The sequence below is a fragment of the Lynx canadensis genome, chromosome B2 (genome assembly GCF_007474595.2).
Source record: "Lynx canadensis isolate LIC74 chromosome B2, mLynCan4.pri.v2, whole genome shotgun sequence".
NCBI lineage: Eukaryota > Metazoa > Chordata > Mammalia > Carnivora > Felidae > Lynx > Lynx canadensis.
Window position 1 is genome coordinate 68,187,559 of NC_044307.1, and position 25,474 is coordinate 68,213,032.

The window sequence follows — 25,474 nt, forward strand, 5'->3', positions numbered from 1 at the left end:
AGACCACACAGCACTGTACGGAATGGATTAAACAGAATACGAAAGAGCTGGACCTGAGAGCCAGAAAATGGACAGACCTCAGGAGAAGGGGGCGTTTCTCTTAGAGGAGAGAAACCCCCGGAGAAAACACGAAGTACAGAAAAAAACAGAGCAAGCAATAGTGGCAAGATTGATTTGTTTTTTTTTCCTTTCTAGAATTCTGCATTGTCACTGACAGAAGGGGGAGGAAGAGCATTTTACCTTCTGCCTCAATGGAAGACAGCAGCAGGGCCGCGCCCAGGGCGGCAAGCGCTGGGGGAAGCCTGGTCCGCATGCTCGACCTCCGAGCTCACAGCCGCATGAAGGGATCTGCGGGAGGAAGCAGTGACCGTATCAGAACCGGGTCCGGGCAGGCCCGGAACCAGGTTAGAACTGGAGCCTGGACCTGGGCCAGGACCCGACCAGATCTGCCTTAATAACCGCAGGGCCCAGCCTCGAATATAATGGGCCTATTGTGGAGCAGTGTAAGTCAAGTTCATCTACTACAGTTTAATCATGGCACTAAGAGGGATTTCAAGTTTAAAGACGGTCCTGTTTTCCTGGAGGTTGGTCCTGCTTAGCATCCCCGGGTGACGGCCTTACCAGGCCCCACATGACTTCATCCTGCCTTGGTGATGGCTAATTCAGAGGTCATTTTATCCCTGACTCAACTAAATGTCTCTTCCAGCTGGGGATTTTATTTGGCCTGCAGCTTTTTCCTAGCTGCTGAACTCTTTAGGTAACTGTACTTTAGTGGTCTCAAGGTAATTTGGAAAAGTATAATAAACCTCTTTTACTCTCTTTTTTTCTTCATTTTGTTCTGCCTACCAATATGCAGCTCTTTAAGGTCTGAAATGGATTATACAGAAATATGTAAGGCCCAACTGAAACCTGACCCTACTGCTAGCTGTGTTCTCTTCACATCTGATAAATCCTTTACCCAAAATGAGGAGATAACAATTCTAAGATATATAATTTTAAAAAACAGGCAATAGAAGAGACAAAACACTCTCATCTGTTTTCCCAAGAGATTTTTAATAAAAATTCCCAATAATAATTAATATTTTCATTTAACTGTCCACTTAATCCAGAAGATTATGAGAACATATCCTCCACAGGAGAATACGTTCTATTCTGATTTTTCCTGATTCTGTAACTAGGTTATTAATTTCTTAAACACAAAGAGTCTTATTCATCTTTCCTGATTCCCAGCACATAGTAGGTGCTTAACTATGTTGGCAGAAGGGAATCTTCTAAAATATTCTAAGGTCCAATCCACAGACAAAAGCTACTAGCAATGAGCTGAATTGGGAAGTTGCCAGAGGCAAGACATAAAAAGAGAGTTGACTGGGAAGTAACATAAGTTATTGTAAGGCAACAGGCAAGGCTGCTTGAAAAACGAAGTCCTGCTTGGGAATCCAAAAATGAGCCAAAGGTCAAGCCCTCTTTGAGAAAAGAAACTGACAAGCTCCAACCATGCCCTTCCAAATTATTGGCACAATGTATTAGGGCATCTTTCCTCGGCCTGAGTGTAAATTGCGTTTTAAATGTCTGATGAGCAGGCGTGCCAAATTGCCCAGAGCTCCTTTTTATGAGGCCAAGATTAAAATGTTGGCGCTGCTCAGAAGATTCAAGGACTCCAGCGATTTCTTTCTCCCTAATTAACAGCTGTTTGACATTTCTAACCCTCTTCAACCATCAGTGAAAAGCAGGAGGTGAGGCTAGCCCATTGTTCCCATCAGCTGGCCTTAACTTTGCTACAATAATTTCCAATTCAGTTGGCAGTCGTGCTCGCGAAGAGTTAAAGGCTGACTGACAATCCAACCATCAAAAAGCTGCGTTCAGAATTTTTTTTTTTTAATTCCTGAACTCTTCACACACACACACAAAAAAAACCCTGAGAAGTGGAAGCGCTTTTGTCTGGGTCGAGAGCGCCACCTATTGGCTGCCTGACTCAGCGGCAAGAATGAATCACGTCGCGTCGGGATATCGGAACGTACAGTCAGTTCTACCAGCCCGGCAGGCATTCCGTCCATATGTTTTAAAAAAAAAAGTTTTCTCTCCTTTTAGCCAAAACATTTACGTGAACGCTAAGGTCGGTGCTTCATTGAGCGTTCTCAGACATAAAGGTCTGAAAGCGGCCGCCCCTACGTGTCCGCAAGGATTCCCTCACTTCACCCTCATGAATGAAAATGAGTCAGTTGCGGAGGAGCGGGTGCGGGGAGAGGGGAGGGGGAGGGGGTAGGTCTTAAGAAACTGGTCTCCTTCCACCCACTGCCCCCCTCCCACCCTCCTGGAAAAGACCAATTCTTTAACTCCTGAGTGCAGTTAAAAAAGAAAATTACACCTCCCCTCACCCACGGGGTTCCTCCAGATCCGTGCGCGTCACCTACCTCCTCTTTGACCCACTGCGACCTTGACATTAGTTAGCCAAGGGCGAGTTTAGCGCTCCTTTCCTTTCTTCCTCCATCCTTCCCCAGTACTCCTGCATACTTTAGGTTACGTAGTCCACGCTGCGGCGGGAGGGGGACAGAAAGGGGGTCCTGGAACGCCCCGAAAGGGTCACCCGAAGGTGCCCAAGGACCCTCGATTTGGGATACCTCTTTTGCTCCCTGTCGTCGCGTCTCCGCTCCATAAATGAACCCGGCGCCCCACGCTCTCTGATCTTTATACACTATCTAGGATTTGCGATGGAAACTACTTCGAAGGTTCCACGGACCCCTCGACCAAGGCACTCGGGAAGAGGTCGGGAAGGGCGAGCTTTCTCGAGAAGTTGAGGAAGTCGGCCAAGGCTGCGTATTAACCCACCATCATCGCAGATGCTTTGAAAAGCCGAGGAGCCAAAACACTCGACGAGGAATCTGTCTCAAGATGCCACACACGCCCGCGCAGCTTCGACGAGCTGCAGAGCACTCAGCCGGCCCGCCAAAGAATTCCGCGCCGTGCGTCACTAAAATACCTTCCCAGCGGCGCGGCTGCACCACCGCACCCCGGGAAAGCTCCGACCAAGAGGCAGCGAGCGGCCGGTGGCCCCAGAACCTGGGCCGCCCTTCCTGGAAGTCGACAGCATCTATAGATGAAATCCCTCTACGAGCAGAAACGCGGAACAGGGTGCTTCACGCACACACGGCCGCCCTGCATCAACTCGTAGGAGAAGCTACAACTCTTTGTCCCGCAAAGATAAAATGAATCACAGAACCCCAGGACACCCGGCAAATCCCAGGCACTGCTCCACTCTGACCAGTCCAAACGGGTCTCGCGCGCGGTCCCTAGGGACTTAGGGCAGCGCAAGGAACGGGCTAGAAACAAGGTTCCCTAGTTATCTTTGTGAGGGACGGGGTAAGGGGAAAGGGCTAGAAGCCGGACTAACCTGGGGCGGTGGTGTCCGAGGTAGCGGCGGCGACAGCGGCTTCCCGGCGTCGTAGAAGGCTGCGCTCGGCGTGACCCTCCGCACGCCCAGGCAATTGGCGCCGCGCTCCAGGAGCACCTGGCGGCTGCCGGGAGGCGGGCAGCGGCAAGGCCACCAAGGTTGTGAAGTGTTGGAGTGTCCCGGCGGGAGCCGCAGGCGCCGCCGGACGGGCGGAGACTGCCCGGGACCGCAGCTGCCCGCGCGCGGACGCGTCTGCGACGGCTCGCCTTGGTCGAGTGGGAAGAGGCTCCGCGCCGCGGGCTACTTAATAGAGGGCTGTTCCCGGCTCTCAGTTTACTCGGTTACGAAACGCCTGAGAAGGTGGACGGCTGCCACGGGGTGATGTATGCTCCTCCGGCGGTGAAGGAGGTCTACTTTTGGGAACGTGTGCATACTTCCAGCATTCCTTCGGCGTGAGGTGGCGATCCCCGTAGTAGCAATGCCCCGCCGGGAAGGGGGGGGGGGGGGAATGCAGGGGGGGGGGGAAGAGGGAGGAAGCGGGGAGGGGGACAGCCGCAGCCGGGTTCCCTGCCAAGGGAAGCCGCGCACTCTTCTGCTTGGGGCGGGCTGGGGAGCTCGGGTTTCCCTATCCTTGCGATTTTCTTTAATGAATTTATTTTCCTAAATTAAGAACAATGGGAGGGAGGGAAGCGACTCTTAGTTTCAGAACTGCAAGAATGTGTGACCGACCCCACCCCACCCTAGTCCCATCCCCCATCATCACCACCTACACTTCCCTCCCCCTCCGTCCTGGGTGCACTTAAAACCGATTTACAGGGTTTCCATTAACTAACTGTCTGTGCACGCGGCGCGCCTTCTGTCTTTTTCAATCTCTGAGCGGCCGATTGGAAACCCGTACAGCCGCCCTCGCGGGGCTCAGCGACGGGATGGCTTTCCCAGTCCTGTCTTACTTCGCTAATGCTTCGGGACGGAACTAAGAGGCTTAATTTGAGCCAAGACAGAGGGCAAGGGACGCAATGAAACCTTGGGGTCTTCAGCACAAGAAGCCGCTAGGGAACAAGTTGCAATCACGTTGGAAATTTGGCATCCGGACCACAGCATAACCTGGCCCCCAGCGGAGGCTTTGGACCAGAAACTCTGCCTTCCAACCCCGCCGGGTCGAGACGAATGAAAGTAAATTTCCCCCAACTACCAAAGAGATGGACGCCAAATGAGAGCTGACATTCTGCCAGCATCTTCCCCTTTTTACCGCCCCCTCCCCCCAATCGGCTCCACCCCCTTGGCCTAGAGCAGGAAACCTGGCACTCAGGGTTGCCAAATTGTACTAGATGCACGGGAGGAAGCGCGGGGCTCTAACACTGTAGCATCAGAAAAACGCTCCAGGAGAGGTTCAGATTACACACGTCTGTGCCCTGGTCACAAGCTCTGCACTTTTGGCCTTTTGAAGCCCAGAGGTTAACCCTGAAAGGGTGACCGGATGGGGGAGGGGGCCCCGAGGGGAACGCGGGAGCTATGCCCCTGGAATTGACCGCCAGCAATAGTAAAAGGGGAGGTCTTGTCGCCAATGTAAACCTCTCTTCCCTATTTGACTGACGTTTGCAAATCTGGCCTTCCCTCCAACAGGCGTGATAGCCTCTGAACTTGCCTTTAGAATGACAAGAACTTGCAGAGCGCCCCCCTCCATTCCGCCCCACTCACAGCTGCCTCCAGCTAAAGCCAGAGGAAGCCAGAGAAAAGGTTGGAGGGAAAGAATGGAGAAAAATGGGAATCTCCACCTCTGCACATTCTCTGAGTACACACGGCCCACTCGAAAACCCGCTGGGCAGCTGTCACAAAGAGCCCACACACGCGCACAGTGCCCAGGCGTTTTCCCCCTTCAAACTCTCACAACCCGGGTGTCCGGCACAAACCCCTAGGGCAGAAGCGCGTCCTGGACGTGAATGACCCGACGTGCACTACGCGGAACGGGGTCATCAGCTGAGTACCAGTGAGCTCTTATACCCAACCGGTGGAGAGCGGTCCTTCGCTCGCTGGCCAGCCCTCTACCCGCACCCTCACTCAAATTCCTTCTTACAGACGCAAGTGGGCTGGTGGCAGACACAAGGACAGAGCCAAGAGGCAGATAAGTCCCGGCAGCCGCAGGCCGGTCATCCAGTCGCGCTGCGCTGCTCGCAGCGGACACCCTGGCCCGCACAGGGACTTAGAACCGCCAGGGACGCCCCTTGGGAAACCGACACCCACTGTCTAGAAAAGGAAAGCTGCCGCCTCGCTGGCCAGCCAAGGCTGGCTGGGGTTTGCATTTCGCTCAGGTGTGTGTGTGTGTGTGTGTGTGTGTGTGTGTGTGTAGGTGCGCTTTTCTTTCTTTATGTACTTTTTGTTGTTTTTAATTTGTGATGGCAAAGTTGTACACCGGGGAGCAGTGTAACTCTGGTTTTACTGATTTTATTTTTTTTAATTGTTATTTAAATGTTAGTTAAATACAGTGCAATATTGGTTTCAAGAGTAGAATTCAGTGATTCATCATTTACATACAACACCCAGGGCTCATCCCAACAAGGGTCCTCCTTAATACCCATCACCCATCTAGCCCATCCCTCACCCACCTCCCTCCATCAGCCCTCAGTTTGTTCTCTATTATTAATAGTCTCTTATGGTTTGTTTCTCTCTCTTAAAAGAGTTCTTCCCAGTTGATTTGGCTCAGAGCTGCAAATGCAGAGTTGAACAGTCAGTCACCTGCTGGGGAGCCAAGGGCTGCCTTTTCCAGAGGCGGGAGCACGCCCCTCCTCTCCCCCCCCCCCCCGCAAAAGCACTCACATTGCACTGCTCTCCAACCCAAAGTGACATCCTGGGGACCCCTGTGGCCATCCTCTCTTGCTTAAGGCATTCTCATTAACAGACTTAGATTTAATGCATTTGAAAATAGTTACTGCAAAGGTCTGTCAGTAACAAACCACTGGCCGCAAACACCCTTGGTCCCTCAGAAAAAAGAATCTCTACGAAATACTTCCAAAATAGGTTGAGAGGAAAAAGAAGGAAGGAACACTGGTTCGGGGAGTACACAGACATACATCCACAAGCTAATCCAAAAACACCCATTTTCACGAGACAGGAGTGCAACTCAAGGTTATGCAAAGAGGCACCTCGGGAGGGACTTCCAGCAAGACACCTGCACGGTTTGGCCTCTGGGGGCCCTTCTGCAAGCTAGATTCCCAGTATGGTAAGGGGACAAATCGGTAAAAAAAAAAAAAAAACGTGTAAACCCTCTTCCAATCTGCCCCCTTTTGCAGAGCGTCCAGTTCTTGATGCCCCTTGGAATCCCTTAATGTTTGCAACAAATTGACATTTATCGAGTGAGGCAGAGATGGTTCAATTTATTCACTTTAGATGCTTTGTGTGTCTTTTATTCCTCAGGTTATACCCTGGGCTCACCCTTCCTCACTCTATCATCTGCTCGCCCACCTCTTCTCCCTTCGACTCCTGGGCTCCCAGAGGTTCCAGAGCTTCAGATTCCTTGTCCGACAGCGCGATCTAGCGGTGAGCACGAGCACTGGCGTCGGAGGTCAAAGTTCCAGAATGGAGAGCCAGAAGTTGAGTTGCAGGTGAGTTTTTGAAAAATGTGTCATTCATCCATCTGATTCTCAGAAATGTCTGAGAGGCGACAACATGGGAGAACAAGTGAGGAGGTGACATAAACTCTCTTTGTGTCCATTAACTAACCGCCTATAGAAATTCTTGCCCCAAGGCTGCTGCAAGGTTCTGGTCAGGGATAAACTTAAAATGTGTGAATTTCAGGAAGGAGTTCAGATTACAGGGTCGTCCCTAATTTATAAACAGGCAAAAGCAGCCTCCTCATTGATTTTCTTGGCGTTAACCTAACCAGCACTCCTGCTATAGGTGAAGGTGTTTCCACTGCAAGTTCTTGCTGATGTACCTCTAGGGGAAGGAAAGAAAAACCCAGGCTGAATGTGCACAGTTGGTCCAGTTCTTGGGGCTGTGTGTGGGCTGTACCCAGAGTGGACTTCAAGGGTCTTGGGAGAAGAAGCCCTTGGAGATAAGAGTGTGGAGAGAGGAGGTAGTATTCTGCCTACACTGATTCTCAGAGGCAGAGAGGCCTTGTATCTGAACAGTCAAGAAGTCACATAAAAAACAGTGTGTCTGAATCCTCTCCTTTAGAACCCTGTGCACGAAGTCAAAATACAGTTGATGAGCACCTTCCATGTGTGTGCACAGTGACAAGCTCAGAGCAGTGGATACAAAGACAATTCAGATGAGGCCTTGCCCTCAAAACTCTGTCAAGGAACACCCAGGACACCTGAAGGGATTTCACTGGCCCACTTACATCTCTTAAGAGATTATGGCTTCAAAATGTTTTAAAATTAAAAATGAGAAGCAGTAAGCAACTACCCTCTCTGTACTAGCAAAGCTAAAGAATCCAGGGACCAAAGACATCCCTACAGGAAGGGAGAAGGGATGTATTGTGTTCCTGCCTTCTTGACTTCTTCATAAAGAACTATTCCAGAGAGGTCGCCAGGCTTGTGCGCACCTCATCCAGACCTCTCACTTGCCCTGAAACGATCTCTCCCTTTTGGCGTGTGAGCAGCTGTGGAGCAGAAAACAGTAATTGCATCACATTTATCCTCCCACCCAAGGTGGCAAGTTCAACTTCTTGTGACCTCAAAAAATGTGGTTGCCTGGAAGGCTATGAAGCTTAAAACAAAAAATTTGCATCCAAATACAACATCTTCCTAGGATGAACCATTCAGATTTGATAAAAGTCAAATGCTGATGGGAGTCGATTATTCAGTTAGCTCTGACCTCCTTGAGCAACTATGAAAGATAAAAGGAAACACATTCACTTAAGAGTTAAGAAAGCAGCCCTTTGTGACTTCATTTCTATAAGATTCAATACTGTTTCAGTCATCCTTACCACCTCGGGACTCAGAATCTATTTATTTGGTAACTATCAAAGTAGCAGCAGGTCCAGAATTCCTAATCAGAACACCGCTCTGTGTGTGGACAGTTGGTAAGTGTATACTGACATAAATTTGAAGGTTGCTGGAAAATGTGAAAAGTCATTAGGAACTCATTTTTCAGGATTTGGTCATGGCCTTCAAACTGATTACGTAGTACACTGAAATGCAGTAGTGATGAAATCATAGTCAGAAGAGGTTTTATTGGTCCCAGTTGGAGCTCCTGTGTAGGATAAGTGTAACCAGACCAAGGTTTCATTTGATAAAGCATTTTTATACACTTACTACTTCATTCAGCTACATTTAAGAAGCACAGATACCCAGGTATTCAAGGCAGACAGAATTCCAGACTTTGAAATGTTCCTAAATCCAATATGGAGTGGAATGCACCCTCTGGTGGAAAAGAGGGAAAGGATGGCCATTATGTGAGTAGACTCCTTTAATCGTTTTGATCTGGATCATTCATTCAGCAAACATTCATGATGTTCACTAGAAACTGTGAGGAATTTTTTTAAAAAAGCAAATCAAAAGAGGTCCTGTCCATAAAAAGCATAAATGTAGTAACAAAGACCAAAGTCAAAAGACTCAAGAGAAGTCTGGAGACAGTATATAATTGGAAACTGACAGACCAGTATAAAAAATAATTGGGGGGCGGGGGGGAATCATGATATACAGAAACAAGACAAAAGACAGTGCAGGAAGCAATCAATTCAACCCACGATTCAGAACATTCTGCATAAAAAAAGCAATTTCTCCACAAACCGGTTTCTCCATAAATCAGTCTCTCCAAAACCCCATGACAAGAAAAAAGGGGGGAAAGAGTAGATTGTTATGAAAAAATATTTAAGAGCCATAGCAACCAAATAATAACAATAACAATAATAGTCGTCAAGAACTATTTTAGGATCTGAAATTGTATCCTACTTGCAAGCTAACAAGTTAACATACTGCAGATTCACAGGATGCTGGCAGAACACACGAGGAACCAGAGACAAAGGACTGTGTTACTGACAGCAATACCAGTAGCCAGAGTATCATTATTTGCCCTGGTTCTCCAGGCCCCAGTTCCCACGGGGTAATGCGAAGAAGACCCAGTGACCCTTGCAAACACAGTGGGTTGCACTGAGGGAACTGAACTGAGCTTGGGGAACCCATGTCTTTTCTAAGGGCAGTCAGCCTGCCTGACTTTTGCCCTGAAAGGAGGCATTATCTTTGTTACACTAGACAGTAAACAAACTTGCCCTTTGCTCTGGAGGGAGAAATTACCTTTGGTTCTTAGGCCTAGTATACAAACTCCCTGGAAACAATCCTCTAAAATAAAAGCATTTGGTGCCTCTGCAGAAACAGGAGAGATCCACTGGAGAGGTGTCTCCCAACAATAAGAATTGTTGCAAGTTTGTGCAAGGGAGAAAGCAGTGTATGCTGAAGTGGTCCCTAAAGAATTTCTGGAGGAGGAAGATTTTAAAGGACTAGCAGTTAACATTCCAAGCACAAGATTCAAAATGAGAAGTTGAAAAAAATAGCAAAGAGAAAAGAAATGTCCTGGGCAATAAATAAAGCAGAGTTGTTTCAGCAGAAACTTTGTGAACATGATGGAATAGTATTGGAGTTTGGAAGTAGCTGAGATTCTGGAATTTAATCCTTTAAATATAATCATTACTGAGCAAATAATTGACAGGGCGTATCCCAGTCATTGCGCAAAGCATTTTACATACATCAGTCCATGACATTTAATTCTTATCTCTATGCTAGAGAGAAGGAATTGAGGCTCAGAGACGTCAGGTGATTTACCTGTTAATTTTGGAACCCAGATCTGAGCTCGGCTTTCTGATATCTAAGCTCATGGTTTTTCTGGGATATTAAAACCACAGAAGAATGATAAAAATCTTGTTGCAAAAAGCTTAATCTGACAATCAGGCTCACAGTAACTTGCTAGGAAGACAGCCTACAAGCAAGGAGAAGGGGGGGGGGGGCGGTGCCTGGATGACTCAGTAGGTTAAGTGTCCAACTTCAGCTCAGGCCATGATCTCAAGGTCCATGAGTTCAAGCCCCGCTTTGGGCTCTGTGCTGACAGCTCAGAGCCTGGAGCCTGCTTTGGATTCTGTGTCTCTCTCTGTCCCTCCTCCATTTGTGCTTTCTGTCTCTCTCTAAGTAAGTAAATAAACTTTAAAAAATAAATAAAAATCAAGGGAGACGGGGTGAGGGGTGGGCCAGAATCCAGGTAAGAGACTCAGAGGGTCTATCTTGTGGCACTCACAACAGTGGCATGCAAAGAGGAAAATGACTGGTGTTAGGAAGTCATGATGGGAAAATATCTTACGATGATTGAGCAAAGTCAGATGACTGAATGACATGCCAGGGACACAGTGAGAGAGAGAGAGAGAGAGAGAGAATCCCAAGCAGGCTCTGAGCTGTCAGTGCAGAGCCCGATGCAGGGCTCAATCTCACAAACCGAACTGCGAGATCATGACCTGAGCCGAAATCAAGAATTGGTCACTTAACCATTGGAGCCACCCAGATGCCCCTCTATACAGATTTTTTAAGAGAAAGAGATGTATCCTTCCTCCCCACCCCCCCACCCCCCGAATTTTGCAAAGTGTGAAAAACTACTGAAGAGGTCACATTTGCACTGTGTGACAGGCAGTTATTCAAAGGGAAAAGGATGGCATTGTTGTTCCTTGGCTCTCCTGAAAGCTTGGTCATGGGTGGCTGAATACATAACACTGCATGTGATACAAAAAGCATCTGGGAAATGCTTAAACAATTTTCTCCATCCTCCCCCTTTCTATGCTGCCCGGGTGCTGGACTCATCAGGCTGAAAGTACATTAAATCCTCACTCAGTGTTTAAATTGAGAAAATCATTTCAAACTTTCACACATGGTCTAGTTTTTTTTTTTTTTAAGTGTAGTTTTATTTATTGAATGGCTTCTTTTCTTAGATTTTTGGTTTTTTCCTGGTAGCAATAGCTTTGAACAAAACCACTAACTGCCCCCAAAATAAAAGCTTCTGTTCTCTGATGTCAGGAACACTTAAGGCCATGCTCACCACACAAGTGTAAGAAACCAAGTATTGAGGTTATGTTTTTATTAACACTCTTTTGAAATGAAGTCTTGTGCCTTCACTATTTTTATTATTACCTATGAAAATGAAGTTGAAATGTCTGGTCTTGCATTTTCTAGCAGTGCCTGATGCTCATTCCCATTTCTACACTGGAACTAAGGTGAGGATTGCAGCAAATAAATAATGGGCTTTCACAATATGGCCATTGTCTGAGCTCTGTGATTGGCTCAGTGATATTCCTCCCACTTCTGTCCTACTGGAAAGCCACCATGTGCCTTGAGGTGACCTAAGCTTAGTAGACCTAAGCTAATGGGACTCAAGCCTACCTGCACAAAATAATCACTCAGGGAGCCTGGAAAACTTCTCTACTGATGTCTGAGCACCACCCTTAGACCAGTTATATCTGTTCTCCAAGGCAAGCCTGGGCATCTCTACATTTTTGAAGCTACCTTGATAATTCTGATGGTCTGTGAGGGTTGACCCGTGCTTATCTAAGCCAAGCCCCCTTTGCTATTCATGAAGTCTGTGCTGAGAAAAGCCGAGAACCCACCTGCCACCTGGAGGGCTAAGGGGAGCCATCTAGAACTGGCAGGTCAGGAGGACCAATCACCTGGAGAGCTGGTCCCCAAATCAGTGTGTTCCAAGGGAGTGTTTAAATTTGGGTTCGGTGTTGCCAGCCAGTTGTTAGAAAATTATTTTGAGGAAACCCCTAAACTGAATAAAGGTTGATTGGCCAGGGTCAGAGAGCTGGCAGTGGGGCAGCCAGACTCAGACCCGCCCGCACCTGCTTCCCAGGCTTCCACCGCCCCCACTCCCATGTTACACCTGGAAGGAGTCTGTTCATTGTTGTCATTGTCTTTAAAGTTTCAGTCAGAAAAAACATGGTCAAATTTCATTGCCAAAGGACACTCAAGATGCTATTTCTTGTTCTTACTAATGTTGACATTAAAATATATATCCAAAGATGAGGACAGAATTTGCTTTTATTTCTTCTAATGTAAATACTGTATTTTTTTTTTTTACTGTATGTACTTTCAGTAGATGAGTTGAATACTTTTTTTAAAAGGTTTATTTATTTATGAGAGAGAGAGAGAAAGCACAAGCAGGGGAGGGACAGCGAGAGAGAGACAGAGGATCTGAAGCAGGCTCCATGCATGGAGGAGTGCTGACAGCAGTGAGCTCAATGTGGGGCTCAAACTCATGAACCATGAGATCATGACCTGAGCCGAAGTTGGACACTCAACCAACTGAGTCACCCAGATGCCCCATGAACACTTTTAGAGATAGAAATGAGATTATATGGTAGCCTCATCTATCTAATGATGATAGAAATTATCACAGAATGATAATAGAACTCTGATGTTTCTATCATTATGGAAGAAAGAGAGAAAAGGAAATGGGGGACAACTAGCTGACTCTATGACCAAAAGGGATCTTAGAAATCATGTAACCCACTGCATCATTTCACATTTACAAAACCTGAGGACCAGAGCAGTTCAGGAGCTTGCTCAATAGTATATTTCTATCATTGGTGCCAGGACTAGAACCCAGGTGCCAACTGCTTAGATTGGTCTTCTTGCCATTATTCTGGGTACTGTATTCTTGAGCATGTCATTAATTTAGCAAAACATGTTGGGACTCATTGCCTCACTACCTCAAGAATGGGGTTGGACTAGAGCAGTGGAAGCTTGCTGCCTGTCACAACATACCTGTATCTGAAATCTTTTAAAGTTAAAGCAAAACAAAATTGCCACAAATAGGTAGTGATATACGCATCTAGATGTGCCTGGCCCACCCAGCACTTACCGGTACAGCTGACAGAGCTGCTAATAAGGAGACCAGATGTCTGGGAGCAGTTGCCATGTGTTCTGAGTGAAGGTGGAAGGACAGACCCAGCACAGCAGACTTGTGTCCTACGACAGGCAGTGACTGCTTCCTTCCTGAGACCATCTTTGGGAATCCATAAGAACAGTGCCACACCCACTTTAATCTCTCATCTCCTAAAAGTGCCCACAACTGGCACTCTACTGCATCGAAAAAGTTCTGCTGCTAGCAACAGGGAACAGAAGTAACAGGGATTAAAACACTCATGGAAGTCAGGAGGTAGGCAATCCACATCTGAGATGGTGGACTTGTTCCATGAAGTCCACCGAAGCCTAGGCTTCTATCATCTTATCAGTCACAGATGAGGCTTCTGTTTCAAGATACCACATGGTCTAAGATGGCTGTTTTGGCTTCAGTCATGACACAGAAATTTTAGCCAAAAGGAAAAAGCAAAGGACAAAAAAAAAAAAAAAAAGTGGGGGAAAGAGGTCAGACAGTAATCTTTGTCGTCTTCAGAGGAAGATTCCCACAGGCTGCTCTTAGATGATTGTGATTATATTTCTTTGGTCAGAACTTAGTCACATGGCCACATCTAGCTACAAAGGAGGCTTGACAATGTAGTTTATTCTGGCCACCCAGGCGCCCATGTTAAACTCTGAGGTTCCATTATGATGGAAGAAAGAGAGAAGTAATAATGGGGGGCGACCAGCAGACTGTACGACCAAAAGGGACCTTAGAATTCAGCAGACTCTACCACTGAGAAATAGTAATCCAGTGGCAAACATCCACCTTCTGTGGACATCTGGGCTGGACTGGGCACTTGGTAGCTAAAGAGTAAGCTAAGCCAATCCCTCTCCAAGGTGCCAAATAGTCCTGGTTACTGACATCAGATTTAATAAGACCTTAATCAGAATTTTGACTCATTCCACTCAGTCTGGAGAACTGGCTGCCAAGAACAGAGGAATCTCCTTTGTGCTATTGTCTTCAGAAATTCCTTAACTCCTATTAACTTCTGGCCCTCACACTTAGCATAATTTTGAGATTGGCTTCACTTGAAAGCAAAACCATCCTGTGAGCTAGACAGCGTATGGAAACAGCAGGTCCCCAGAGAACAAAGGGGCCATGGAATCATCAGTGATGACATCATTGCATAGACATGTGTTTTCCCTAGCGAGTCATTGACTCCGTTAAAACTTCATCTTTCCTATCGTAGAGGGCATTGCAAGGATTACATGACATCTTTTTTATAAATAAACATTATGCTGGAACACAAAAAAAGGCAAAAACAAGTGGAGTTATAAATAGAAAGGGAATATAGGAATATTTCCAGGAAAACGTAGGCGTTTTATAAATGACTATGACTGAACTTCTCCTGTGAAAAGATGCTTGTGTTAGAGACAACGGAAGAGTCACAGAAGGATGCTTTCACCTCCTCAGATATTAAGAAGGCTCCTAGCATCTCAGATCAATTTGATGTAATTTGAGTATTCTTTGTCATGTCACACTAGTTGAAACTGAAAGGCACATCTCAGTCACATCTAAAACCTCACAATTTTAGGGGTGCCTGAGTGGCTTAGTTGGTTAAGCATCAGACTTCAGTTCAGGTTATGATCTCACGGTTTGTGGTTCGAGCCCTGACTCGGGTTCTGTGCTAACAGCTTAGAGCCTCGAGCCTGCTTCGGATTCTATGTCTTCCTCTCTCTCTCTACGCCTCTCCCCTTGTCCTCTGTCTCTCTCTCACACTCGAAAATAAATAAACATTTAAAAAATCCCTCAAAACCTCACGATTTTGGGGGCGCCTGGGTGGCTCAGCCAGTTAAGCATCCGACTTCAGCTCAGGTCATGATCTTATGGTTCGTGGGTTCGAGCCCTCCATAGGTCTCTGTGCTGACAGCTCAGAGCCTGAAGCCTGCTTTGGATTCTGTGTCTCCCTCTCTCTCTCTGCCCCTCCCCAGCTCAAGCTCTGTCTGTCTCTCTCTTAAAAATAAAGAAACATTAAAAAATTTTTTAAAAACTCACAATTTTGTTCTCTGGGTCTGAGGTGGACTTAGTGCGAAGAAATTTATGAATGTGCCACCGACTACTACTGTAAAGCATGTGGGATGCTCTAAAGGGGCAGGACAAGAGGTTAAATGAATCGGAGAGAGGGGACCATTGATGTGGTAGTTATAGAATGAAAGTCAAAAGAAGGTTCAACAGAAGAGAATTCAGGGGGGAAAGCAGCTTTTAAAATTGGCCACTTAAAAGACATTGATGAAGTATATATTTGCACTTACCAGTACATCTCAATGCAATGCCCACAACAAGCACTTGAGGCAGATGGAGTTACTCGTATTTCCGCAGCATCTCAGATGGTAGAGGAAAAAAAAAAAAATCTGGTGTTTAAATCAAAGGTTACAGGATTTGCTTAAAGCCACGTGACTAGAAAGCGGCTCGGCTGGTCCTCAAACCCCAATCTGCTGCCATAGCTGGCAGAGAAATAAAATGGGTGTCTTGCTCCAGTCTCCTGTCAGCCTGGTTGTTGGCCATTTGCTGTGTGGCTCCCTCATCTCGGAACTCTGCTCTTCCCTGCCTGCGCTCACCCCTAGACTCAGATTCTCCATACTCGGCATGGCTCTCCCACCCCACTCAGAGCCAGGGCTTTGGAAACTGGTCCTGACAAATTTTGATGAAGTGATCCTATCAGATCAGCTTCCTGAGGACTTCGAGTTCTAACAAAGTATTGGGGGGACAATGACACTGCAAGGAAGGAGTTTCAAGTATCGCTAACTAAAACAGTGGAGGAATTATTTGGGAGGCATGGGCCTTATTCAATATCTTTCTACTCTGGCAACCAAAACCCCCCCCAGATCTCAGCACCTCTATCCATTTAGTTTTACATATTTTTTAAGTAACTTAGCAATATGTGACAACTATAAAACTAGAAATCTAGCGTACTTATTATATTCGTTGTAAAAGCACTGATGAACTGAAAACCACGTATGCTGCTGGTAGCAGTATATATTGGCACCATTGCTTTGCAGATGGTTAGTATTTTATTATAAGATTAAACACACGCTTACCATGCAGCCCAGAAATCTCAATCCTACGTACCTTCCCAAGAGAAATGAAAATCTGTGTCCACATAAAGATCTACATGTGAATCGTTTTAGCAGCATTCTCCCCAAGAGTTAAAAACTGGAAACAACCACAACTTCCACCAAGTGGATAAACTTATTTAGATCGTGCATAAGATGGGTACTGCTTAGACATGAAAAGGAATAATCTGCTGATGTATGCAACATGGGCAGATCTCAAACACATCATGTCCAGTGAAAAGAGTCAAACTCAAAAGAGTGTAAACAAATCTTGGAGATACCGTGGGTTTGGTTCCAGACGACCACAATAAAGTGAATATCATAATAAAGTGAGTCAAATGAAGTTTTTGGCTTTCCAACATGCATAAAAATTACCTTTACACTACACTGTAGTCTAATAAGTGTGCAATGGCATTATATATAAAAAAACAATGTGCATGCCCTAATTCAAAAATCCTCTGTTACTAAAAAAATGTTAACGATCATCTGAGCTTTCAGCGAGTCCTAATCCTTTCACTGATAGAAAGTCTTGCCTCAGTGTTGGTGGCCACTGACTGACCAAGATGGTGCTTCCTGAAGGTGGGGGCAGCTGGGGCAATTTCTTAAAATAAGGCAACAGTGAAAATTGCCACATCAAATGACTCTTCATTTGAAAACTTCAAGGCCACTATATGGTTATTAAGTGGCCTAATTTCAATATTGTGTCTCAGGGAATAGGAGGCCCACAGAGAGGTAGAGACAGGGGGTCAGTGGAGCAGTGAGAACACACAATTTGTCAAGTAGGCTCACTGTCTTACACAGGCACAATTTGTGGCACCCCAAAACAAATACGATAGTAATACCAAAGATCTTTGACCACGTAACAAATATAATAATAATGATAAAGTTTGAAATATTGCAGGAATTACCAAAATGTGACACAGGGTCAGGAGGTGAACAAATGCTATGGAAAAGCGATGCCGATAGACTTGTTAGATGCCGAACTGCCACCGACCCTCGATTTGTAAAAATACATTATTTGTGAAGTAGAATACATCAAAGTGTAATAAAATGAGGTATGCTTGCACATGATGCATAAGATTCCATTTGTACTGGCAGCATAGCACTAACAAAACTGTGGAGACAAAAATCAGAGCAGTGGTTTCCAGTGGCTGGACATGGGGTAAGGGAATGACTGCAGAGGAGCAAACAACTTTCAAGGGTGATGGAAACGTTCCACATCATAATCGTGGTATGCTTACAAGACTGTATACATTTGGCAAAGTTCATTGATCTGTACAATTTTAAAATGTTAATTGTATTGCATGTGAATTACTCCTCAGTAAATTTAACTTTAAAAGTATATGACAGATGTCTGGGTGGCTCAGTTGAGCATCGGACTTTGGCTCAGGGCATGATCTCTCAAGTTTGTGAGTTCGAGCCCTGCGTTGGGCTTGCTGCTGTCAGCGCATAAATAGCCCACTTCAGATTTTCTGTCCTGCCTCTCTCTGTCCTTCCCCTGCTGGTGCTCTCTCTCTCTCAAATATAAATTAAAAAAAATTTTTAAATATTTTAAAAAGTTTATAAATTTTTTTTAACATTTATTCATTTTTGAGACAGAGAGAGACAGAGCATGAATGGGGGAGGGTCAAAGAGAGGGGGACACAGAATCTGAAACAGGCTCCAGGCCCTGAGCTGTCAGCACAGAGCCCGACGCAGGGCTCAAACTCACGGACCGTGAGATCATGACCTGAGCCGAAGTCGGCCGCCCAACCGACTGAGCCACTAAGGCGCCCCTAAAAAGTTTATTAAAGAAAAATATGTTTGACATATTTTGAATCTCAGATACGAGAAAAAAAATGTTTAAGGAAGAACTTATTGCATATTTGCTATAAGACAGGCACTTTGCTGGGATCTGAGAATATAGAGATGAAAGACAGTCTGTGACTTTAAGGAGCTTATAGTCCAGTGGAGAAGAGACAGGAGCAAACAAAACCACAACATTGAGTGATAAGTGCATTAGTAGAGATACACACAGCAGGGCTGGAGCACACCATGGGGTACCTAGACCAGGTTTCTAGAAATGATGGACTCCCTAAAGAGAGATGATGCTTGAGTTTGAGTCAAGCTGCCATAGGGGTTAGTGAGCCAGATAACAGAAGGACATCCTTAACTAAGGAAGTATAAAGTACAAAAATAGAGGGAAAGAGAGAGAGATAAAGTTCTCGTGGATCAGCTCTAGTCTTGAAAATTGCCAAAAGGAATAAGGCAATGAATGAATAGGAGAAAAATTAGGCTTGTCAGAAAGTAAATTCCATGGCAGTGAGACATATTAAAATGTGAATGTTATTTCCCCAGGAAATGGTAGATGATCTTGAGAATCCAGAAAACCAAGTTCATAAGATAAACAAGACTGCTACATGTTAAGAACGAGCACTCCTTGCTTTAGCATAGTGGCCTATTAATTCTTCAATGGCTCAAGAATCAACACAGACTTTATTGATCTGTTCCATTTCTAATATTTACTACTTTCCTCCTGTATGCCCTATCTACTTCAATTCACTAATATAATAGTTTGGCTTCAACTTTCTTCTCCCTACATTTTCACCTTTATTTTTTTAATGTTTATTTATTTATTTTTGAGAGAGAGAGAGTGAGTGAGAGACAGAAGTGGGAAAGAGCGGAGAGAGAGAGAGAGAGAGGGAGAAAGAGAGAAAATCCCAAGCTGGCTGTGTGCTGTCAGTGCAGAGCCCGATGTGGGGCTCAAACCCATGAACCTGAGCCAAAACCAAGAGTTGGTCACTTAACCAGCTGGGGTACCCAGGCACCCCACATTTTCATCTTTAAAAAAAAGGTAAGCACACAAAAATATGGCTAGTTGTCGTGCTGTATCATTGTGAGACATATAAAATCGTTTACCTGATGTATTAACTTCATAGTACAAAAGTCCCTTCCCAAAGACGCAACAAAAACAGTACAATCTGATGATCCCTAAAGCATATACCTAGTCTCATAAAGCAGGTTCCTGCATGTTATCCCACAATACTTCTATTTCTGTTCTCCTGGCCAAAACTTAGTTGCATGGCCTCACCTAACTGGAAGGTAGGAAAGAACACAGTCTTTATTCCAGCAGTCACGTGCCAGCTGTTAGAAAAGGAAGAATGGGTAGTGTAGGATAAGCAGGAATCTCTGAATCAAAGAGGAGATTTCCCTTATCCCTCAGAATACTGGGACCATAGAGATAATGCAGTTTCTTGTTAAAATACAAACTCTAGAACTTCATTGCCAAAATTTTCCTTTGATTTGGAGCTGTTTGTTTTTTCATTCTGTATTCATTCCATTCATGACCCTGGAGCCTCACAGGTTCCTTTACAAAGCACTAAGGACAGTGCCTAACGTAGAGTAAGTGCTAGATAAATACTGGCTGTTATGGTGATTGTCTCTGTGTCATGAAGCCAAAGAATCTTATAGTTACAAAAGAGATAGTCCAATCTAATCTCTGCCACCGTCTCCCACCCCTTACCCAAGTAAGGGTGCTCATTTACAGTCTCGGTGCCTCACTAAAAATAAGGCGATGAATTTGGTAGATTAGTGCTATACAAAAGCAAATAGCACTTAATAATATATTTATAAAATGAGAAAAAAAGTCTTTTGCAGAATTGTGTCTCCATTTAAAAATACTTTTTATTGCATTCAATTCCATCTCTTTAGGACTTAAAGTTTCCATGACTGGTGGCTTGTCAAATATGCCTAGTTGTTTCTACCTCTATTAACTGCAACTTTTTATGTGAATTCTTTCCTCATTTGTGAAGATCAGAATTTCTGTTCTGTAGATGATAGTACCAAAACCTCCCAAATAAGAGGTTCCACATATATATGCTTATTTTTAATTATTGATTATTAGCTTATTATAAACAGGCACATTTTCTAACGAGCTAACTATATTCTTGGTAACAAAATTGAACAAAAATTACAGTTGCCTTTTCCAGTTTTTGTTTCGTAGCCATTGATAGTCTTTGTCATATTTGCATATTGCTTTCTTTTTATAATTCAGGCTCTTATTTCTAAGAACGTCACTGAAAACTTGGCAAGAAAATACTAAAAATTTTCAGCTTTCTGTGTATCTTTTGCTGTGAACCACAGTCCAAGAAATACCATTTTGTCATATATACTAATGTTATATTTTGATAGATAAGATATTTCCTGATGGCTAATTTTGCAAGACAGACCTGAGAAAACTCAGATAAGATTGTTGACCTATTATTTTTATTTTATTAGAAAGCATCCTGGGTAATTTCCATAGCATCAAAATGACATGGGGGAAAAAGAGTAATAATTACATATTTTCGTTAACTGCAGTGTAATAATAAATAAATACGAGAGAGGACATTTCCATTAGATTTTCTTGTTTTAGAAAATTAAGTAGAAAACAACATTGCAGTTTACTTAAGGACAAACTGTTTTGAGAACTGAATTTATAATTAGCCCAAAAAACGAATCACATGAATTATTATACAAAGGGAACAAATTTGCTTCCAAACAACTTTATGAAAAAGAGTCAATCCAACAGATCTTGGATCATACTCTTTAGGAGACTAATTCATCTCTTGGGAACTTTGATCAAAAATAAAATCTTTCAAGTGTTTCCTTATCCACTAAATCCAAATTATGAACAATGTTTCTAACATCTTCGTCTCATAGCTATCCACAGTCTAAAATCAAGAAGTCAAATTTTATCCCCTGTCTTCTAATTCACAAACACCTCATCATCACAAGAAGTGGCTCCAAGTCCCTCATTCTTTCTGAGGTTAGATTGAGACCTGTGAGCAAATTTGGCAGCCTGGTCATTTAATGCCACCTTTAAACCATTCTGTACCCATTTATTCAACATACGGTGCAGGTAGGATGAAACTGATTACCTGTTAATAAAAATTGTATACCCTTTCCAAAGAAGTGGCACTGGGTATAACTTTGTATTTTAACTTACTTGCAAACATCTCTTAATTTGCGGTTTTTTCACCCCTTTCTTTATGAGCAATGAAAGGAAGGAACAAAAAACTGTACCCTATGTCACCATAAGTCAAATGGCACAGATCTGCTGCATTCGTTTGCTAGGGCTTCCATAACAAAATACCACAGGCTGGGAAGTTTAAATAACAGAAATTTATTTTTTCATTGTCCTAGAGGCTGGAAGTCCAAGATCAAAGTATCGACAGGCTTGATTTCCCCTGAGGCCTTTCTCCTTGGCTGCAGACAGCTGCCTTCTCCCTGGGTGTTTCTGTTCTCAGAAGTACAGGGTGTGGCTTCTCCCTCTGCCTCCTAATCTCTTATTTTTTTTTTTTTAATTTAAATCCAAGTTAGTTAACATACAGTGTAATAATGATTTCAGGAGTAGAATTTAGTGATTCATCACTTACACATAACACCCTGTGCTCATCCCAACAAGTGCCCTGCTTAATGCCCATCACCTATTTAGCCCATCCCCCCCCCAACACCCCGCCAGCAACCCTCAGTTTGTTCTCTGTATTTAAGTCTCTTGTGGTTTGCCTCCCTCAAAATGATCTCCTCCTCTTATAAGGACACCAGGCGTATTGAATTAGGGCCCAGCCTAATGATCCCACTTTAACTTAATACCTCTTGAAGGCACTACTTCCAAAATAAGGTCACATTCGGAGATACTAGGAGGGTTTCAACATATGCATTTGGGGAAGATGTAATTCAGCCCGTAACATCTGGCCGTCCTAAAATGTTAAAATCAGACAGGAAAGGACCTTATTTCAGCCCTTGACAGCCTTCGATTACAAAATCCTAAAATGTGTCTATCTTACATGGCATTTCATATTTTACTTTGGGATTCCAAATCATTCTCTACACAAGGACATTTGCAGAAACTGAAGGAACAAACACAGATTCATTTCTTAATTTACTTCTACTTGCTAAGGTAGGATTAGTATCCTGAGAAGGATAAAAAAAAACAAAAAACAAAAAACAAACAGCAAAATAATCCCTGTTTTTACTAAGTGTGAGTCCTCTGTTCAGCTTACCTTTGTGACTTTTGAAACCAGGAAGCTTCTTGGAAGATACACTAAAGGATTTAAAATTTAGAACTTTTAAAAAAAAAATCACTCATTCACGGGGCGTCTGGGTGGCTCAGTCGGTTAAGTGTCTGACTTCACCTCAGGTCATGATCTCACCGTTCGTGAGTTTGATCCCCGCATCGGGCTCTGTGCTGAAGGCTCAGAGCCTGGAGCCTGCTTCGGATTCTCTGTCTCCCTCTCTCTGCCCCTCCCTTGCTCACACTCTTTCTCTCTCAAAAATAAATAAGCATTAAAAAAATTTTTTTTTTTTAAATCACTCATTCCTTGGAAGCCACATCATGGCAAATATATGTCATGTTTTGAACTACAAATAATAGGATACCTTCCTAACAGGCTTAACTGTGAAGGACAATTCTTATCTAACATGAAGCCCAGTAGCTAGCAGTTCCAGTTTGGTGAGTTCAGTACCAAAACGAAGGTGGAACTCAGGGCTTGTCGTCTCCCCTCTGAGGTATCAGAAGTTGGTTTCTGTCCTCTGCTGGTTGCCAGGTTGACACCAGTCATCACCTCCTTTCACAAGTGTGCTCAGAGCCTGGAAGGGAAGCCTTTATCCTCCTGAATCTCTTTTTATCAAGGAAGAAAGCTTTGCCCAGAATATGCTACCTCAAAATATGACTGTAGAAGTCCGGGACGTGTCACCCCAAATCTGCTACTTTGGTACATTGGTTGTTTTGAGTTATAAGCACTTGAAAAAGAGCAAATGCAGGGAGAGGCTTTCTCTGAACTCCCTTTTCAGTCTAAAGACACATGGTCCAAAAGGAACTCAATTGTTTTAAATTTCCTCCTTAGGAGTTTCAACAACCATGAAAAATTGGTAAAATTGGACACCACACCCAGACAGACTTTGTCACAAACTACCATACCTCCCATCTATTCTTCTAAATGTCCATTTGTCTTTCCTAAAAATGATTTACTTTCCCCTAAGAGGCCTACATTCCTCCTCTTTGCTGATTAAAATGGTATTTCAGCCTGAGTCTTAAGCCATCTCAGGGAGTTACTCATGTTCCCCTAGTTATTTTCCATGTATACATGAGGTATACATACTAATCAACACTTGTCTATCTTTCTATGTTGTTTATTACAGGGGTCTCAGCCAAGAACTCAGAAGGGTGGAAGGAAATTATTTTTCCTCCCCTGTAGTCCCAACCTCCCCTAAGGCATCCCTGGTACAGAGAAGTGGAATTTACTCCATTGCTTTTCACACAAATACACAACAGAGATGGTCATATGCCAGAGAGAAGTGCTTCCTAACTAATTTTCTTACAAGAGCAACATCTACTTCAGCAGGAGTGGAATTTATTTGCATTTCACCTGAATCTTTGAGAGAACTTGAGTTTATCAGCATTATTCTGTTTTAGTGCCTTGTTTCAATTATCTAGTGCTGAAAACATGGCTTAAAAATAGTATTCATTTCTTTTGCTGGCTGATCTTGGGCTGAGTGGACTCAGCTAAGCAGTCCTTACTTGGCTCTCTGTGCAGCTGCAGTCAGGCAGCAGGGGCAAGGGTCACCCTGAAGCTTTCACACGTAGCTGGCACTTGGGCTGAAGTCACTCAAACAGCTATGAGTAGAACAGCTGGGGCTCCTTGGTCATGTCTCCATGTTTCTCTCTGGGAGACCTCCCCACATGGTGACCTTAGGGGGACATTTTGCACAGCAGGGGAGGCTCCATATGCAAGTGTACCAAGAGGAACGATCAGAAGCTGCATAGACTTTTCTAACCTAGCTTTGGAAGTCACACAGTATCGCTTTGGCCACATTTATTCGTCAAGGCAGCCACAAGACCACCCAGATTCAAGAGGTGGTCTTGAAAGGAGAAGTCTCAAAGAATTGGTGGACATATTTTAAATACCACCACACACCCCTTCAAGATTGGCCCTCCCATCATCTATTCAGCTGGACCACCCTCAGTTTACCTGTGAGTCCACAGAACCTGCTTTCCATGGCCATCTGCACCTCTAGGCCCTCATCTCTCATCACTATCCTTGTGGACAGTTCCCACTTTCATTTCACACACCTCCCTTTGCAGGATGGACTGTTTAGAGAGTGAGGTCTTTGTGAAAAAGAACCAAGATTTCTGGTTATCCATAGCTAAGACAAAGACTCTCATAACCAGTGTTTCAAGTTAAATTTTAGTCCTTATTTCCTCTCATGCTTTTTGGTTTCCAAAGAAGGAAAATGCAGAGACAGCCAACTAGCAGTGGGGAAAGCTCTCCTATGCCAGCGAGGCCCAAGCCTACCAGCAGTCAATGGTTATAAACACAGAAACAAAAAGCAGTCGGGGCAGTGTGGAAGGAAATGGCTGCCTGTCCTCTAACCCTCTGAAGGTGGACTGCTTGTATATAGCTTTGCCCACCTGAGCAGAAAAGATGAGCATCTGGAATCTTAGCTTTCTCCCTTGAATGCCTCTCCACTCAGTATCAGTCAAGCTGACCAACTTTTCCTTGAATAAAAAATTCGAGTAAGAGCCTGAAGTAATGAGTATTCTTCAAAAACAATTTCACCAAGACATATTAAATGAAATTTCCAGTGGCAGCTTAACCATTTTAGGAAGAAAAGAACCTTATATAATTTACGCATGTTGGTAAAAGGAAAGGAAAGAAATTCCGTGATGCTCAATCTAGGACATAGAGTCCATTATGTGGAAATAAATTCCTCAAGACCCCAAATATCTTTGGTTCAGTCTTAATTTATATTAAAGTTACCTTGTTTGTTCATTTGTTTGTTTTGTTTTGTTTTAAGCAGGAAACATTGAGGGATGTGTTAGGAAGCTGTTTTGGTGAGCACATTTAAGAATGCAAACCACAAGATTTACAACTGGCTTTGTTTGGATAAAATAGAACTGAGCATATATACTTGTCAGTTACCATAAAATATAAGTAAAACTTACAGTTACTCTCTATTTTGTCATCACAAAATTGAGTTTCTGTGTAACTGACTATGAGGAGGAAAGAGTTTTCCTATAATCTTCAAAAAATTATCTTACTAGTTTTTAGGACTTCTACTTGTAACCTTTAGGTTATAAATATTTGTTTTGAGAAACTGCATTCGTTAAAGTGTTGTAGGGAACTGTTCATGG

The 25,474-nt window shown here is 44.1% G+C and overlaps 1 protein-coding gene across 2 annotated transcripts in view; it reads right to left on the bottom strand.

The window, feature by feature from the left end:
* COL12A1 (collagen type XII alpha 1 chain) overlaps positions 1-3,450 on the bottom strand; it is a 115,858-nt gene extending 112,408 nt beyond the window's left edge. For both annotated transcript variants that reach the window (XM_030315852.1, XM_030315853.1), the window contains exons 1-2: positions 3,389-3,450; positions 241-348 (exon numbers count right to left, since the gene is read on the bottom strand). In XM_030315852.1, coding sequence (XP_030171712.1) covers positions 241-313 — 73 coding nt within the window. In that variant the 5' untranslated portion in view covers positions 314-348; positions 3,389-3,450. The remainder of the gene's footprint in view (positions 1-240; positions 349-3,388) is intronic.
* Positions 3,451-25,474: the final 22,024 nt, after the last annotated feature.